General features: G+C 36.2%; 1 protein-coding gene across 1 annotated transcript in view; it reads left to right on the top strand.

Annotated features, from left to right (window-relative positions):
- Window positions 1-17,721, top strand: part of MAN2A1 (mannosidase alpha class 2A member 1) — a 166,038-nt gene that overhangs the window by 38,339 nt on the left and 109,978 nt on the right. Inside the window, exon 4 of the mRNA XM_019727767.2 lies at window positions 958-1,129. Within this exon, the coding sequence (XP_019583326.2) occupies window positions 958-1,129 (172 nt within the window). The remainder of the gene's footprint in view (window positions 1-957; window positions 1,130-17,721) is intronic.

Raw genomic sequence — 17,721 nt, 5'->3', positions numbered from 1 at the left:
AGTAGTTCAGCCTGGATATATAGACACCCCTTCCTGTAAGATTTCATAGTTAAGAGATTCTCTAGAGGGTCCACTTTGTCAGGAGGTGGCATTGGTGGCTCTGTACGTTTTGCCTTGGTCACTCACTTGTGTTCCTTTAGTACTCTGCCAGATGGGGCTATGTTGGGACCTATGGGTCTTGTTTAAAATGTTTCCTGATACTCAAATTGTAAATATCTTTAGATAAAATTTCCAAGATATTTGAGAAGTAGTAAGAAAAGTCAGAGAACTAAGTTATCAACATCTGCAGTTCTCTTTTGAGAAAACTTTACATATATGTGTACACATTTGTTGTTTGATTAGTGTCAATTTGTTCTACCAAAAAATGGAATGATGAACAGCCCGTGGGAACTAATGCCTTATTTCGGCAGAATTCTACTTTGCAGTATTCATAATAGAGTTGTAATTACCTTACTGCTCTGCTGCTGGCTTTTATTCAGATACAGTTTGTACTTGTGATTTTGTTTCTTAGTGTAACTTACCTAATGGGTGGAGAATTTTAGATGTGGCATGAGAGGATAAAAAGTTCATCCCATATTATGGGAACAGTAATATCAACTTATTAACACTGTTCAGATTTTTAAAATAAGAAAATCCCTTAAACTAGAGATAAATTGTAAATAATTGGAAACTATAATTGTTAAGTATAGACAAATGCTTTTTGGCCTTAAGTCATTTTTCACATTTCTATCTGAATTTGTGCAGTTTTCAGAGTATTCTTATCATTTCATTTTTAGTGACTATTTCTGTCTCATGTTCATTCAAATGTCATTCTGTCTCATGTTCATTAATTGAAAACAGTTAAATTATTGTGTATGTCTTTATATGACTGAAATATCTAAGAGTATCCAAAGGAAATCAATGCACTATGACTGAGTTGAAATCAGACCTTTGTGGTATATTTGTGTCTTGATTTAGGTTGGTTGAAGACCTTCGATGAGTACTTTAGAGAGAAGACTCAGTATATTTTTAATAACATGGTCATCAAGCTGAAAGAAGACTCACGGAGGAAATTTATGTGGTCTGAGATCTCATACCTTTCAAAGTGGTGGGATACTATAGATACACAGAAGAAGGATGCTGTTAAAAGGTTTGTTTTGGAACTGTTTTTTTAAAGTTTGGTTATTTTAAACATTTATTATATAGTGAAATAAGTGTTGAATTTTTAGAAGGTACAAATTCTTAGGTTTGTATCTGAAACTTAAAATATTTCTTCACATCCTTTTTTCCTAGATTCTGGTTCATTTCTGAAAAAGTGACTTGAAATCTTTCCATTGATATCCTTATGTTCCAGCTTTGTCCTAGAAATGGAATTACTAGGTCAAAGGGGCTTAATATTTTAAAGGTTTTTTTGAAGTGTGTAATCGAAGTGACCCCCAGAAAGGTTGTTTTAGTGTATTCTTCAATCTTCCATATAGAAATTTACCAATTTCTCTGCCCATTGACCAATAATATAATTTTTTTTCTAAAACCTTGACCAATTTGATGGTTGAAAAATACAATTTTAATTTGCATTCTTGATGAGTGACAATATTGCATATTTTCTCATATATAGGCAAAGCTTTTATGAATTGCTTGATTATGTAATTTTTCATACTGATTTGTAATTATATTTATACACATATATATTATCTCTTATTTTTCCTCAGGTGTTTATTGTCTTCTTAATTCTTAGTGCTTAATATGCAGAATTTTAACATATTTCTGTAGTCAAATTAATTTAATCTGTTTTGATATTGACTTTGCCTGCCGTATTTTGAAAGGTCTTCCCTAATCTAGGGATCAGTTATATAGTCTTTTTTCCCCTAGTTTCATTTTTTTACCACTCACTTTTTAAAAGCCTGAAATTTTATTTATTTATTTATTTATTTATTTATTTATTTATTTATTTATAATTTATTGGGGTGACAATTGTTAGTAAAATTACATAGATTTCAGGTGTACAATTCTGTATTACATCATCTATAAATCCCATTATATGTTCTTCACCACCCAGGGTCAGTTCTCCTTCCATCACCATATATTTGGTCCCCCTTACCCTCATCTCCCACCCCCCACCCCCCTTACCCTCTGGTAACCACTAAACTATTGTCTGTGTCTATGAGTTTTCGTTTCTCATTTGTTTGTCTTGTTCTTTTGTTGTTTTTGGTTTATATACCACATATCAGTGAAATCATATGGTTCTCTGCTTTTTCTGTCTGACTTATTTCGCTTAGCATCATACTCTCAAGATCCATCCATGTTGTCACAAATGTTCCTATATCATCTTTTCTTACTGCCGAATAGTGTTCCATTGTGTATATATACCACAACTTCTTTATCCATTCATCTATCGAAGCACATTTTAGTTGTTTCCATGTCTTGGCCACCGTAAACAAAGCTGCAATGAACATTGGAGCACACATGTCCTTATGTATAAATGTTTTCAGATTTTTGGGGTAGATACCCAGGAGAGGGATTGCTGGGTCATATGGTAATTCCATTCATAAATTTTTGAGGAACCTCCACACTGCCTTCCACAATGGCTGCACCAGTCTGCATTCCCACCAACAGTGTATGAGGGTTCCTTTTTCTCCACAGCCTCTCCAACACTTGTTACTATTTGTCTTGCTGATGATAGCCATTCTGACTGGGGTGAGGTGATATCTCATTGTGGTTTTTATTTGCATTTCTCTAATGATTAGTGATGTTGAGCATTTTTTCGTATGTCTATTTGCCATTTGTATGTCCTCTTTGGAGAAATGTCTCTTCAAGTCCTCTGCCCATTTTTCAATTGGGTTGTTTGTTTTCTTGTTGTTGAGTTTCATGAGTTCCTTGTATATTTTGGATATTAGCCCCTTATTGGAGGCACTGTTTGCAAAAATCTTCTCCCATTCAGTTGGTTGCCTCTTTATTTTGCCGATGTTTTCTTTTGCTGTGCAGAAGCTTTTAAGTTTCATATAGTCCCATTCGTTTATTTTAGCTTTTACTTCCCTTGCCTTTGGAGTCAAATTCGTAAAATGCTCTGAAATGTATTTTTTTAATGTGGTTATGATGGGAGGTTCTGTTCACCATATTTCCCTCCCCTCTGCTCCCTGGAGTTTAAGGATAATCTTAGCATGCATTGCTTTCTTTTATGTATTTAATATCACTTATACAGCACTACTGTATTAGTCCCTGTTTTGAGTACTTTACAAATGGTAACTGATAATCCTCACAACAATTCTGTCATTCAGGGCCACCCAGCTGGGACGTGCTGCACTGATATGCTATCCAGCCCAGCCTGTCCAACCCTATGGGCTGTTGTCTTTCATGCTGTGCTACTTCCCTAAGATTTATATAGTCCATCCTTTCTACTGGCTTGGAGTACTGTCTTTATTGTATTTAAATATGTATTGATTTTTGGAATTTCTGACCTCTTTCATGGACTTTTCTATTTGACTAATTGTTGCGGCTCTATGATATGTTTCATTAACTGACAGTTTAATTCTCCCCTTGTCTTTCTCTATTGAAAAATTCTTTTAATGAGTGGCCACTTAATTTTCTCAAAGCACTTTAGAATTCATTTGTTAAATTCTTCCTACCCTATTAAAAACAGAATTTTGATAGAAATTGACATAAACATTTAAAGGTAATTTCGGAAAAATTGGTTTTCCATCATTAGTCATTGAAGCTTTTTTTCCCCCCTCTGATAGCACACTTAAAATGCTTGCTTATAAGAATGGCCAAGAAGCTGCCATACTGGAGGCTGGAGGCTTTGGAGGTACTTGAATGAACCAAGAGTAACTACCCCACCCAAAGGGTTAGCCACTCTTGCATTCCAGCCACATGTGGCCACTGGAATAAGTATTGTCAGGAAATCCCTCCAATTACTCAAGAAAAGCTGGAATTCCAAAATGTTATGTAAAATATCTTGACTTTTTAAATTGAAACAGTAGCAACTTATTTAATTTCTCTTTCTCGCCCTCTGAGAGAGAGAGAGAGAGAGAGAAAGAGAGAGAGACAGAGAGAGAGAGAGAGAAATGGAATCCTTAGTTTAAATCGAGGTATCTACTAGTTTGCCATCGTTTATATTAAGAACTGTTCTGTAAAACCCTGTGGAACTGGTGTTTGTTTTATAGGTAATTCTTTGACTAATTTTAAGATTAAATTTTTTTGGTCCCTCTAGGTCTTACGTTAATCCTTGAGTAGAAATAATACTTCATATTTTCTTAAATTAGAATTTTATAGAGTTTTACTCAGACTGTTTAGATTGTAAGATTTTATCACATCTGTATTTTTTCTTTCCTTCCTTATTACTTTTGAGAAACTCATTTTTTTTCTTCATCTTGATTAGATTGTCTAAAGCTTTTGTTTTTTGTTGTTGTTATTGGGTTTTGTACCCCCCTTTTTGTACCCCCAAAGAACTATTTATTTTACCAGTTTTTACTCTTGACCTTTCTTATTTTATCTTTAATTCCTTCCATCTGCTTTTACTAATGCTAAATGAGCCAGCTCATTTATTTTAATAAGGAACTTGCCTGTTTACCTTTTAGCACTACTCTAACTAGCTTTCACATTTTTATGTTATTTTTTTATTATTGTATTTTTGTCTTAAGTTTTCTATAGCCATTTAGTATTTTTTCTTTGACTTGGGTATGTTAGGAAAATAGTTTTCAATTTCCAAGTGCGGTTCTTTTCCCAGTTATAATTTAGCTGTTAATAACTAGTATTCATATCTTATGGTTAGAGAGTACGGACTGGACAATTTTTATTCTTTTTGTTTGCATTTATCTGATCGATGGCTGCTCTTTTTACTTTAAAGGCTTTCCATTTAGAGTGGTAGTTCAAATGGCTGGGCACTGGAGCCAGGCTGCTCGGGTTGAAATCCTGGCCAACTCCCATCTACTGTGTGACTTTGGGGAAATTAACCTCGCTATCCCTCATTTTCTTCATTTGTCAAGTGGGGATAATATTGGAACTTATTTTATTTGCTTTTTATGAGGATTGAACAAATACGAATAATGTGCTTATTATTAGCACAATGTCTCTAATATTTTAAGTCTTTATGAACATTAGCAACTTTTATTATTTTAACTTTTATTTTCCACTTTGTGTGTTTCTCTTGGACACTGCCTATAGTTTTTAGTTCTAAAATCATCCTGAGAGTCTTCATCTTTTAATAGAAGAATTTAACTATAAAATTTATGGTTTCTCTCTTTAAAAAGCTTCCTTATGTAATATGTCAATGAAAGTAACCTTTTTTCCCCATTCTGCTCAGATGTTTTCAGGATTTTTAAAATTTTATCCATAAAATTCTAAATTTTCACCAGGTATGTAGCTATATATAACTTATTGAATTTTCCATTTACCAATTCAAACATTTCTCCAGATTATGTTTTCTGCTCATGCTAATTAATTACTGTTTTTATTTTATTTGTTTTAGAATTCAATTATCTAGTCATTGAGTCTTTAGTTTCTTTTCTGAATATGTATTTTTATTTTATTTTATTTTATTTTATTTATTGATTTTTAAACTGTGTTTTGGGAGATTTTTCTCAAGGTTGTTTTTTTTTGTTTTGTTTTCCCCCTCAGATTCAGTTCTCTGTGGTATGAAGCCTGTTCTTTTCTGGCTTCAAATGCTTGGTTTTAACTATGTTTTTTATTACCCTTTAGTTTTGTGTTTTTTATATTGTTGTCTGTGAGTTCAAGTATTCATCCTTTTTATTCATCCTTGAGCAATAACAGATGTATCCACACTGGGCATTTGTCCTAAAATAGAGAGTGTAACTCGCCTCAAATCCCTTCCTTTGCTAACCAAATACTCTGTTTCCTTGCCATGAGTATTAGTTAATACTGGCTGGCCGATATCCATTGCACCAGATTTCCTTTTGGGAAATGGTCTCACTCACACATAAGTTATATCCTCCATCTTCCTGCTCCAGCTCAGACAGGGCAGCTATGACCTGAGCTCAGCTAATCAATGTATTCTTTTCCAGGGTTTTGAATCTTTAGAAAGTGAAGCAAGGTTGGACAGATGGAAGGAAGGGAAACAGACCTGGAAGGAAGGTTGCAGGTCATCCTCACAGCACTGGTGCACTCATAAGACTCTTCCTGTCCTGTGGCATGGTCCCTGGGGTCCCCATAGCGTTGCCTCTTGTTTTCTTCCAGCCCTTTGTTAAGTGTGGACTTTTAGTTGTCAGTACTCTGTGTCCGGGATGGTCTCCCAATACATTTCCCTTCCAGTGTCAGTTAGTGTTGCTTGCAGATTAGAAGCCTGGCTGACAGATTTCTCCTTGGGTCCTTTGTTGGACAGCTGGATTCTGGAAGTTTGCATGAGCAACAGGGACCGCAGCTGTGGAAGATGCCCAGGTTATGAATAGGACTAGCTGAGGGGAAGAAAGGAGCGGGGGCTGTGGGAAGACTGGGAGATCCATGAAGTGTCTGCTCTGTGTCAGGCGAGGCATTCGCAGTTGACTTTCTGCATCTAGCTTTCTTTTGTGTGGCTTGTAAGCCAGGTAGGAGTGGCCTGTATGAAGGTGCTGCTTCACAGACTAGGAAAGTCCAGCCACCTCAGAAGGAAACTGGGCTTGCTGCCTTCTGCTTTTGGTAAAGTGAGGCCGTGCGTGGCTCTGTCCCAGTGCAGTCGCATTAGGGAGCCGCCCTCAGAAGCAGTCAGGGCCTGGGGGTGGAGAGGCTCCGACAGGATGGGGCCTCACGAAACACCGTGAGGATGAAGGATGGGAACTGTGATTGTCTCAAGACTCAGCTTTGTTTCGTCCCTTGGCCCTCTGGCTTAGGGGTCGTTGCCAGAATCTCTCAGGCTCTTCTCTCTTTACAACTTGGACTCCATGCTGACTTTTCATGCAGGGTGGTTGCAGGTCAGTACTTGTTGAATTCTTTTAGTTTCACCTGCACAGTATCCATCACAAATGCCACCGATTGTATGGCATGAGGATGGCTCCCTTCTCCTCATTCTCCCTGAATGCAAGTTCCTCTCTCTCTTTCTTCCTCTCTCTCTTCAGGTCGCCATTTTACTTAGGTTGAACCATATGAAATTGCTGATATTTAACCACTTTCGATATATAAAAATGGTAATTTTATGTGATTCAACCCAATATTAAGGGTAGAGAATGGTAAGATGTTGCAGGTGGGAAAGCAAATTAGAATTTATTGCTTAATCCATTGTTTTACTCAAACTCCTTTGAGAACGTCTATTTTGGCAATGGAAATATTCTGGAATTATATAGGCCTGATCCTTAATGACATCATTTTGCTTGAAGAAAAAATTGTTTCATAACCACCCATTAGGGTAAATGAGGTTTGTTTCTGGTCAAGCTTTGCTCAAGTCCCCTCCCTTCTAGCGATAACCATTCACTTTTATTCATTTATTATATTTATCTGTGGAACTAGGGTAACAGCATTTTTTTCCCTACTTGCTTAAATATTCTTAGTGTTTCTTGCCTAAATGTATGTTTTTGGAGAAAACTTAATAGCTGTATAGGCTTGCTCCGTTTATTTAAAATTCTGAGCTTTTACTAAGTGGCATTACTGATAGAATTTTTTTGACTAGTGTAATGCTTATGCAATAGCTTGTTTTTCCTTTTGAAGATGAGTCTATGGATTAAATGTCTGTACCTAAATTTGCAAGCTAGCTGTTGGCAGAGCAGAACCTGTTAATTCCAGCAGAGTTCCATGTGAGCTTTTATTATCCCTGAAGAATACCAATTGATTGTGGGAACTTAACAGAAACATAACTCAAATGATCCCCCATAATCTATTCTAGCAATGACGTGTTCGATTCTTCCCCCGGTGGCAGCAGTAGTCAGCTCTGTAAGGTTTTTAAAAATGAAAATCTAGTTAGGTAAATGGAGACCAATGCAAACATCTAGATTTTTTTGTTTTATTTTTTGTGATTCAAACTAATTTAATCAGTCATAGTCATGGTGCCCACTTGTAACACATATCCAGTGGATTTAAAAGAAACTGCCTCTCATTAAATCATCAGCACATTTTCTGTCAGTGCTTGTTTTATTTTGAAAATGACTGGTATGTGAACATCCTTTTTATTTTTTAGGCTTCCTATTTGAATTTTTTTTTTTTTTTTTACTAAATGCAGTTAAATACTGCATGATGTTTATAATGCATCAAAATGTGAACCCTTATTCAGAGTCAGGCAGCTGAAACATTAGCCTTAGCATTTCCTTTGACTAGCACGCAGCATATTACATATTCATTTTTCCTCTCTGGGCTCTGAGGCATTGAAACAGTTTTTATATTGCATCTGCTCCTGATATTGAGACCAGTATTCAGCCAAGAAGCTCACTGGGTTGTTAGAACCTAGAACAGTTTGTGTGTTTGCCAAAGTCTTGAGCAGCTTCTCGGTGTGGACCGTTTGGTATGAAATAAGGCTCCAAACATGTGCTGGGAGGAAAGGTACCATCCGTTAATATAGATATTATGTCTTCACTACATTGCAGGGTTTCATTGCTTTGCCTAGAATGCAAAGTCTTTATGTAATCTTTCTTCCATTCTCTTACATCCTTTTCCCTAAGTTTATATGCAAGTGAACCTTATACCTATCCTCTTTACTGTCTGTTTCCTTATTGAAATTAAAGAAATGTTTAAGGTTACTTTCTTAAATAATAGAAATCCAAACTCACTGATATGCATTTTGAGTTTCAGTGAAAAAAAAAAAAAGTGCCTCTAAAGTTCCTAATGCACGCTAATGTATTATAAATTTTATACAAGTCAGAGTTTCTGCTATTTGACCAAAGCTGGTTATAAAATTTGCAGAGTGATGAGAAGTCACAATATGTCTCATGATGTTCAGGGTAAATGGCAGATTTGGATTGCGTTTAGAGGCTAAAGATACATAGCCTTTCATCAAAGGAATCAAAGCAATGGCACCAGTGTCTAAAATTACTTTAGTTCTAATAGTTGAAGCAGCAGTGTACATTTATTTTAGAACATATGTATTCCATCCCCGCCCTCTCCAATCCTAGTTCATCTTGAATGAGGCAGCTCTGCTCTCACTCACCTCATCTGCTGGCTTCTGTTTGCATCACGGATACTGGAAAAGCCATGAGTGCCTTCTCAGCTGCCTCGTCCCGTTAGATATTTTTCAGTTCTCCGGGAGGATTTCTCTGCAGCCTGGATACTGACCACTCCACCCTCCTTGAGGTTCTTTTCTGTCTTCTGTGACCTGGTCTCTTTGTCTCCTGGTTCTCTTCTGCATTGCTGAGCATTCCTTTCTCAATACTTTTGATTTCCTCCTCTGTTCTCTTCCTAAATGTCCCTTTTGTTGCCTCTGGTGTAGCAGCCCTTGGCTCTCCTCTTCATGGTGTGTGCGCATCCACCCTGAGGTTTTAATTACCAGGTGTTGGGGCTGCTTCCACATCTAAAGCTTCTACTTCACCGTCTCTCTTCCTCCCTAGTTAGTGGTAATAGTAACAGCTGACACTTACTGAGTGTTTACTATGGACAGACATGTTCTAAGCACTTCTATGTATGTATTCAGTCAGTGCTACACTGTTCCCATGAGTTAAGACTCTTTATTATCCTCATTCCACTGTTGAGGAAACTGAAGCAGAGGAGTTAAGGAAAGCACTTAAGGTCCCCATCTAGTAAGTGTGGCATCAGGACCAGAGCCACACAGCCTTGACCCAGAACCAGGGCTCTTTACCACTCTGTGCTCTACCATTGGGGCCACATCCAGTCAGTTCCAAAGCCTTGTCAGTTCTGCCTTAGTATCCCTACACTCTGACCCCCAGCTCCATCCCTATTACTCTTGTTTCCTCCACCTGGTCTTCCTGTTTCCAGCGGTGCCACGTCCTTATGTCCTCAATTTCACCAACAGAGTTAGGTTTCTAACATGTGAGTCTGCCCATGTCTCTTCTTGGCTTTTAAATGCTTCAGTGACACTTCACTGTCAGAAAGTACAGACCAGTATCCTGCACCCGGCACATAGTGGCTTTTGCTCTTGGATTCCTCCCTACTCATCCCCTCTCCTCTGATCACTTCCTACCCCATACCCTACTCTTAGCCGTCTGAGCTATGTAAGTATCCTCACACGTATACTTTTTCCTGCTGCTTAGGAATTTGCCCGAGAGTTCAGCTTAGATTTTTTTTTCCTTTTTTTTTTACTGTGCACCGGATAATTTCAATCCTACGCATTTTTTAAGACTCAGCTGAAATATTACCTCATCTCCAAAGCCTTCTCTTATTTACTCCAACATTCACTCCAGAGATACAGGAGATGAGCCCCTGACCTGGTCCCAGCCCTCTGGGCAGAGCAGAGAAGACATGTAATTAAACGCAGTGCACAATAAAGTGTTTCCTTCTGTGGAAGCGAGAAGGGGGTCTTGGAAGGCTTCCTGAAGCAGATGGTATTCAAGCTGCAACCTGAGAGGTGATTAGGACTCGTCAGTTAAGAAGGGGGTGGCAGAGCGTGGGGCAGGAATTTCAGGTTATGAGAGGAGAATTGTGATTATGGGCCAGGGCTTAGCAAAATCATGGCATGTTCAAACACCTGAAAGAAGTAGATTAGGCTTCAAAAGGGTGGGGGAAGACATGGGTGCAGGGACCAGATATATATGGTCATCACAGAGACGCAGATGAAGACGACTGCAAGATACTATCCCAAATGCTTTAGAATGGCTAAAATCAAAGACTGACAGTACCCAGGGTTGGCAAGAATATGCAACAATCTCTTATTGCTGGTAGGCTCTGCATCCATACCCCCCTGAACGCACCTGATCTCATCATATATTGCTAGTGGCACTGTAAAATGGGACAAATCCTTTCTGAAAAGCCACCAGTTTTCCAAGGTTAAACATACATCATGTGACCTAGAAGCTCACTCCTAGAGAAATGAAAACATGCACACAATAGACTTGTATAGACATTTTCATAGCAGACTTTTTCATCATAACTTTAAACAGGAAACAACTCAGATGTCATCAGCAAGATGATGGATAAAAAAAATTATGACATATTCATACAATGGGATACTATTCAGCATGAAAAATAATGAATTCCCGAAATACACAGTAATATAGAGGAATCAAACAAACAAGTTAAGCCAAAGAAGCTTAATATAGAACTGTAAATATTGTATGTTTACATTTTATGAAGTCTTAAGATTAGCTAAACTGATGTATTGTGATAGAAATCACAATGTCAGAATCTCGGTGGTTTTTTTGTGTGTAGTGGGGGCGGGCTGGGGATAAGGTAGGAATTGATTGGAAAGTGGTATGAGATAACTCTCTGAATTGATGGAAATGTTTGGTATCTTGTTTTGGGTATATGATTGCATGGGTATAAACATTTGTCAAAATTAATTTAATTGAACATTTGTATATTGCATATTTTTATATCTCAGAATACTTTACAAAATACAGTATAGCCATAAACATATGTCTATTAACATGGGAAGCTATTCATGGTATAATATTAGATAAAATAAGTTGGTTAAAAACTGTGCCTATCGTAACCCCTTATGCATTTATAGTAAGATATTATTCTTTAACCTCTTATGTATTTTCTTTTTTATTTTGAATGAGCATTTTATTAAATTTTGTTGGAAAAATAAATGAGAGAATGCGTAAATATATACTATCCAGTGGAGTAGTTAAAGGATGTCCTCTATATATTAAAAAACTTGACAGAAACTATTAATTGAGCCACCTAATATGAGAAATATTCATAAATAAAATTTCATGACTATTTTAAGTTACAGTTTTGTTAATCTTCAATGCTTAGGAAAAATCAGGGTATAGCATTTATACTTTAGAAAAAGGTTTACATTTAATTCATTTTTAAATAATAATCTCAAGTATATAAAGGCTACACAATGAAAGGTAAGGACTAACCACTCCTGTCTCTTTGTCATCTGGTTCTTCTCCCAGGAGGCAGCTACGGTGGACGGTGGATCGGACTCTTGTTTATTTTATAGAAATACAGGAAAAGACATACACATTTACATGTGTGGAAAGACATACACATATGTATTATACTAGTGATAGTATGCCATGTACATTATGCTGGGTTTTTACAATTATTATCATTTTTAGATGAGTCTTTTTTTGTGGTAAAATATTCATAACGTAAATTTTATTGTTTCAGTGATTTTATGTGTACCATTTAGTGGCATTAAGTACATTCACATAGTTGTGCAACCACCACTATCATCCATCTTCAGAACTTTTTCTTCTTCCCAAACTGAAACTCTGTACCCACTAAACAACTTCCTATTCCCTTTCACCTTGGCCCCTGGCAGCTGCCATTCTACTTTCTGTCTCTAAGTTTGACTCCTCTAGGTACCTTTTATAAGAGGGGTCATACAATATTTGTCTTTTCATCTCTGGTTTATTTCACTTGGTTTAATGTCTTCAGGGTTCATCCATGTTGTAGCATGTGTCAGAATTCCCTTTCTTTTAAAGGCTGAATATTACTCCATTGTATGAATGTGCCACATTTATTTATCCTTTTATGCGTTGATGGACGTTTGGGTTGTTTCTGCCTTTTGGCTATTGTGAATAATGCTGTTATGAATATGGGTGTATAATATCTGTTCTAGTCCATGCTTTTTATTCTTTTGTGTGTATACCCAGAAGTTGAATTGCTAGATCGTATGGTAATTTCGTGTTTAATTTTTTAGAGAACCCCCGTAATACTGTTTTCCATAGTGGCTGCACCATTCTACATTCCCACCAACAGTGCACAAGGTTTCCAGTTTCTCCACATCATCATCAACACCTTTTGCTGTTTCTTTTTTTTTTTTTTTTTGATAATAGCCATGCTAATAAATGTTGTACCATGCATTTTAAACTTAGTATGTCTTAGAGAACCTTTTAGGAAAGAGGCACCCCTTTCTTTTTATAGATTTAGTAAGTATTTTGTGAGTGGGCCTTAATTTAAATACTTCGAATTGATGTAGTTTAATTTCTGGTCTTTTGCAAATGCATAGAGTATATCTTTAGTGTATACAATGCTTTTACATATTTTTACATTTTTATGTATTTTCTGACTTTGAATGAGCATGGATAAAAGCATATATATATATATATATATATATATATAAATAATAAAATTTGGTAGTATTGACAGAAATATGTGAAAATACCCATTTCCATACATCTTTGATATCACAGTTTGTTGTATAGCTTTTTGATCTTTCAAATCTGATGGGTGAAAAGCAGATTCTCATTGAAGTTTCAATTTGCATTTCCTTATGGTAAGGTTAAATTTCTTTTCATTTCTAGGAACCAGTTATTCCTGAAATAATCTGCTTTGTATTCTTTATTCCTTTTTCTTTTGGATTATCAGTACCCTTTTCTTAGAGTTTTGTACTAATAGGAAAACATGAGATTTCTATCCTCATGGAGCTTAACAGTAATTTGAAGGAAAAAGTAAACATACAAATGTAATTAAATTTTGTGATAAGTGCTACAAAAGAAAGTTTTGGATTTTATGAAAGATGACAGCTTGGGTGGGATTTGGGTGGGATGTGGTGGCCAGGGAAGGCTCCTAATAGATCCATAAAAGCCACCAAAGCAAATATTGGGAGGGGCAAGCATTTCAGGCAGAAAAAGCATGGACAGTGGACTGAAAGAAGGAGGTATGGCTGGAATGATGTGAGGAAAAAATGGTGAGAGATGACTAATTTGCCATCAGTTCCTCATCCTATCACCGACAATATTCAATGACTTTTCCCAATTATCATGCGAGGGGTTTTAAAACAAATCTTATTTTAACCTTCATGTTAGATACTCCTTATGAGAGGCATATGAATCAGGTTATGTAATAATCAAATGTGGATTTTATGAAAGGCTATTAATTGATTCATTGAAAGCCTCTATCTTTTTAAATTTTCCATTTAACAATTCTTTTTAAGAATGAATCCCTGTATGTCATCTTGTATTATTTCATATTTCCCCAGATGTGTGATTACAAATTCAACTCGTTTTCTCATGTGAAATTAATTTGTGATTCTTTGAAGTTCACTAAATGATGCATTGTTTGCTACTAAGTTATCTGTAACAATTTTCCCATTAGGGAAAAAAGCTCTTTGAGTAGTCTATCTTTCAGTGTGTGTCCAAATTCCAAATGTCTGATGAATCCACATAGGGGAAAAAGTGACATTTATAAAATGATTTGCAGCTTCTTGTACTTGGCAGTAAATTCTTAAGTGTAATTCTGCATCTTAGGCAGAGTGAGCTGTGACAGATATCCTCAGCTTAATTTTGATCAGTTATTTTCTAAGCTTTTTATACCAAATTCCCCAGCAATGAAATAGTAGAAACATGGAGGTACGTAATGTCTTCACCAGTAGTTACAAGTGAGTTATTTTAAAAAGTGAAAGAATGTTGTTAATTTTAAACGTTAGTGCCTAGTTTCCTATTTTCTGGATTTACTACATTATACATATACTCCTTTCCCTTGCCTTCTGTGTCTTTTGCTTTCAGATCTCATGTTTATTAGGCAACATTAGGGAAAGTGTACATGTGAAAAAGTTTGCCAAAAATCAGTCTCTTGCTAGAAACTAAGCAATAGACCCTACAGGGTAGACACATCTTTTTTGATCTTGTATTCCCCTGACTATCACAGAGAAATAGCCCAACTGGTGCTTGTTGAACACTAAATGAATGGAAATACTTGGAAACAATTGTATTTGCTCTAAGTAACTTTTTCTGTAGGTATAAGTATTTCCCATTACTTACTTGATTTAAAAAAAAAAATATTAAAGTCTCGAATGTACAGTTGAAATGTCTTAATTTTGTACTCATCATATTGCTTGCTAACAATAACGATTTTAAATATGGTACTTTTTTTGTAGTAACATAGTTTTTCTGTTATTGCTTCTAAATATTTTTTCAACTATTTCCTGAGGTGTTGTTTCTGTAAGACTGCCAGTCCTACTTTTTGTTTCCGTCACTAAAGGATGATGATCATTGCTGTGTTTCCCAGTCATTAGGGGAACAATTTCCTTATGTTTCCTTGGATCTTTTTGTTTTTCATTCATCAGATACTTCATAAATGCTTACCGCGTATGTTCTGGAATACAGGGATATGCATTGCAAATTTGTGTACCTCTGCAATTTCACGTTTTCCTGCCTAGAAGAATCTTCTGGCTTGATTATCAGCTAGTTTTTGCTATTCTTATTTATGATTCAAAGAGTGATAGACTAGGAAGAACAGGTAGTTCAGTGAAATAGGGGTTTGGACTAATTTGATTATTCAGCCAGGTGTCCGGTTATTGTCACATTGCTTCATATTTTAAATCACATTGTCTGTTTTCGTTCATTAGGTTTCTGTTCTGCCTATTATGCCAAGAGAAACTAAAACCTATGTTCCTTCTGGCCTGCTATGATTGATGCCGTCATTTATGCCTGTTGCGACCTATTCATGCAATTTTTCTTAAACACCAGTGTGCTCTTTCAAAATATTAGTCCCCTGGCTTCCACAATATCCTATTGTGGCTTTCTTGTGAGCTTGTTTAAAATCACTCTGAAGTTTAAAAAAAAACCACACACAACCAAAAACCAACCAAACAAAAAACTATAATTCATTCTTTCCCACTAATTTGATGGCTATTTTAATAATATGAATATTTTTAAAATTTATTCTTCAACTTTCCTTCTCAGCTTAGCCCCACTGTGTGCATTAATACCCCAGGAGACACCTGGAATTAAAACCTTAAGCACACGTGTGCTTTAATCCTTTGTTCTGTCTCTAGTCATTTCCTAATTCCCATGATGCTTTTTCATGAGAAAGGTCTTCTTTTCCTCACCTTCCCTATTTTCCTACCACTGCCATATTCTAGATCATATCTCATACCTAGATTATTTAACACCTCTCTAACTGGACTTTCCTGTGCAATTACTTTTGCATATGCCTGTGAGTTTAATATAAAAACTTTAAGTAAACCTAATTTTAAGCTAAGAGTCTCATTCATTCCTTCCTTATTCATCTAACAACTATTAGAGTGCCCATTATATGCCAAGTATGCTTCGCAGTGCTGAGCATGGGAAAGAGAACAAAATAGTTCTAATGGTGGGTGGGATGAAGAAGAACAGAGAGGAGACATAAAAATTACAGTAATTTTAGTTTGTGATAAATGCTAATGTGTGGTAGAATGTGAGGGTACAGTGGCAGTGTTGGTTCAAGTTGGATGCTCAAGGACACTTTTCCTTTTAGGTCTTATTTGAGTTGAGACATGAGGACATCTGGGATCACCCAGGATGAGAAAGATAGGAGAGAAAAAAAGTCAATAGTTAAGAAAATTCTGGAAAACATTTTAATGAGTTGGAGGCTTCTTATGCCTCCCCCCAAACAATCCACAGGATAGTCAAAGTAACCATTATGCGCATGTAAGAACTCAGTACAGGATCACAATAGCATCTCAGGCATCATGGGGAGGGAAAAGGGCTAGGTTATTCACAAATGGAGTTGGGGAAATTAGTTGCTGTCTATAGTGTGTGTGATTCTTTGCTTGGTGGGTTGTTTCTTGGAGCCCATTCATGCCTATGGGACTGGGATTATGTAGCAAAATAAAACTGATGGAGATGAAAAATTCCATCATTGGTGTGCCTTTCATTTTAATTTTCAGATTTCTTACTCTGTAGTTTCTATTTTCTATTTAAAAGCTGCAGCGAATTTGTTTTGACCAATGTGTTTCTGAAACTTTCCAAGAACTCTGTGTATTGGGATATTGAGATAAGGAAATCAAGTTTCTGTATTTGATGGCCAGAGATTAAATCCCAAATCTGTCCTAACCTCTCAGGCTTCCAAGTATTGGCCATAAGGCATAAAAGGTGGGTCTGGTCCATGGTCTCCAGAGTGCAGTTAAATCAGGCAATCACTAGCAAGATAAAAAAAAGAACCAAACAGGAGCAAAGTTCCATTGGCAGTAAGAGCAGGACAAAATAGTCTTGGATTTAGTTGTGCTATTAAAGAACTGCGATTTTTAGAAATTTCCAGCTTCTTTATTATAAGTTCTTGATTTGGGCCTGTAAGAATCTGAGGTTTGACTGGGTATTTGGGTTTCTTTAGACACTATAATGAGCCATCATATTCTCCGTGTGAAATTACATTAATTGGTGATTCCCATGGCAGTACAGATTTAATTAACATTTAAAAAATTTTATAGAAGGAATTATTCATTCATTCATTTTTAGAAATTGTGTCCATTATCCACTCTGTCACTGGTTATGTGATCGTGCATATGTTTGAATAAATCAGATGTTGTGTTAGTGCTGTGGCTTCTGTTACAGGCTTTGTAGGGAAATATTTATCTGTCTTTAAAGGTTCTGGTCAGCCTCAATTAAATTTGGCTTGGTACTTGGCTGTTAGTGTTAGGTATCCAGTGATGTGTATCCTTATTAAAGCCCCTTTTCTTTCTGAAATTTTACTCCGTTTTCCAAACCATCGTATTGCAAACTGACAAGTCTGTGGCACTTAAAATGTTTCCTTCAGGTACTTCAAATTTTTAACTTTGATGTGTGTTTTTTTCCTTTACAGAGGAAGATGTCTTCTTGAAACAATTCAATTTTTCTAGGGCTAGAGGTCTAGTTACCTTATATGGAATTATGGCAAAGGATTGCCTAATGGACAGATAATGATAATGTTCGAGCTTTCCACTCAATAATGAAAAATAAACTATGTAGCCTACATTTTAACTGTATCTAGAGCAAAGTGCTTTTTAATGTTTTCTGTATTCCC

The sequence above is a fragment of the Rhinolophus sinicus genome, linkage group LG03, assembly GCF_036562045.2.
Source record: "Rhinolophus sinicus isolate RSC01 linkage group LG03, ASM3656204v1, whole genome shotgun sequence".
In the NCBI taxonomy this organism is placed as follows: domain Eukaryota; kingdom Metazoa; phylum Chordata; class Mammalia; order Chiroptera; family Rhinolophidae; genus Rhinolophus; species Rhinolophus sinicus.
The sequence above is the reverse complement of the archived record's forward strand: the minus strand, read 5'-3'. Positions and strand labels throughout refer to the sequence as shown.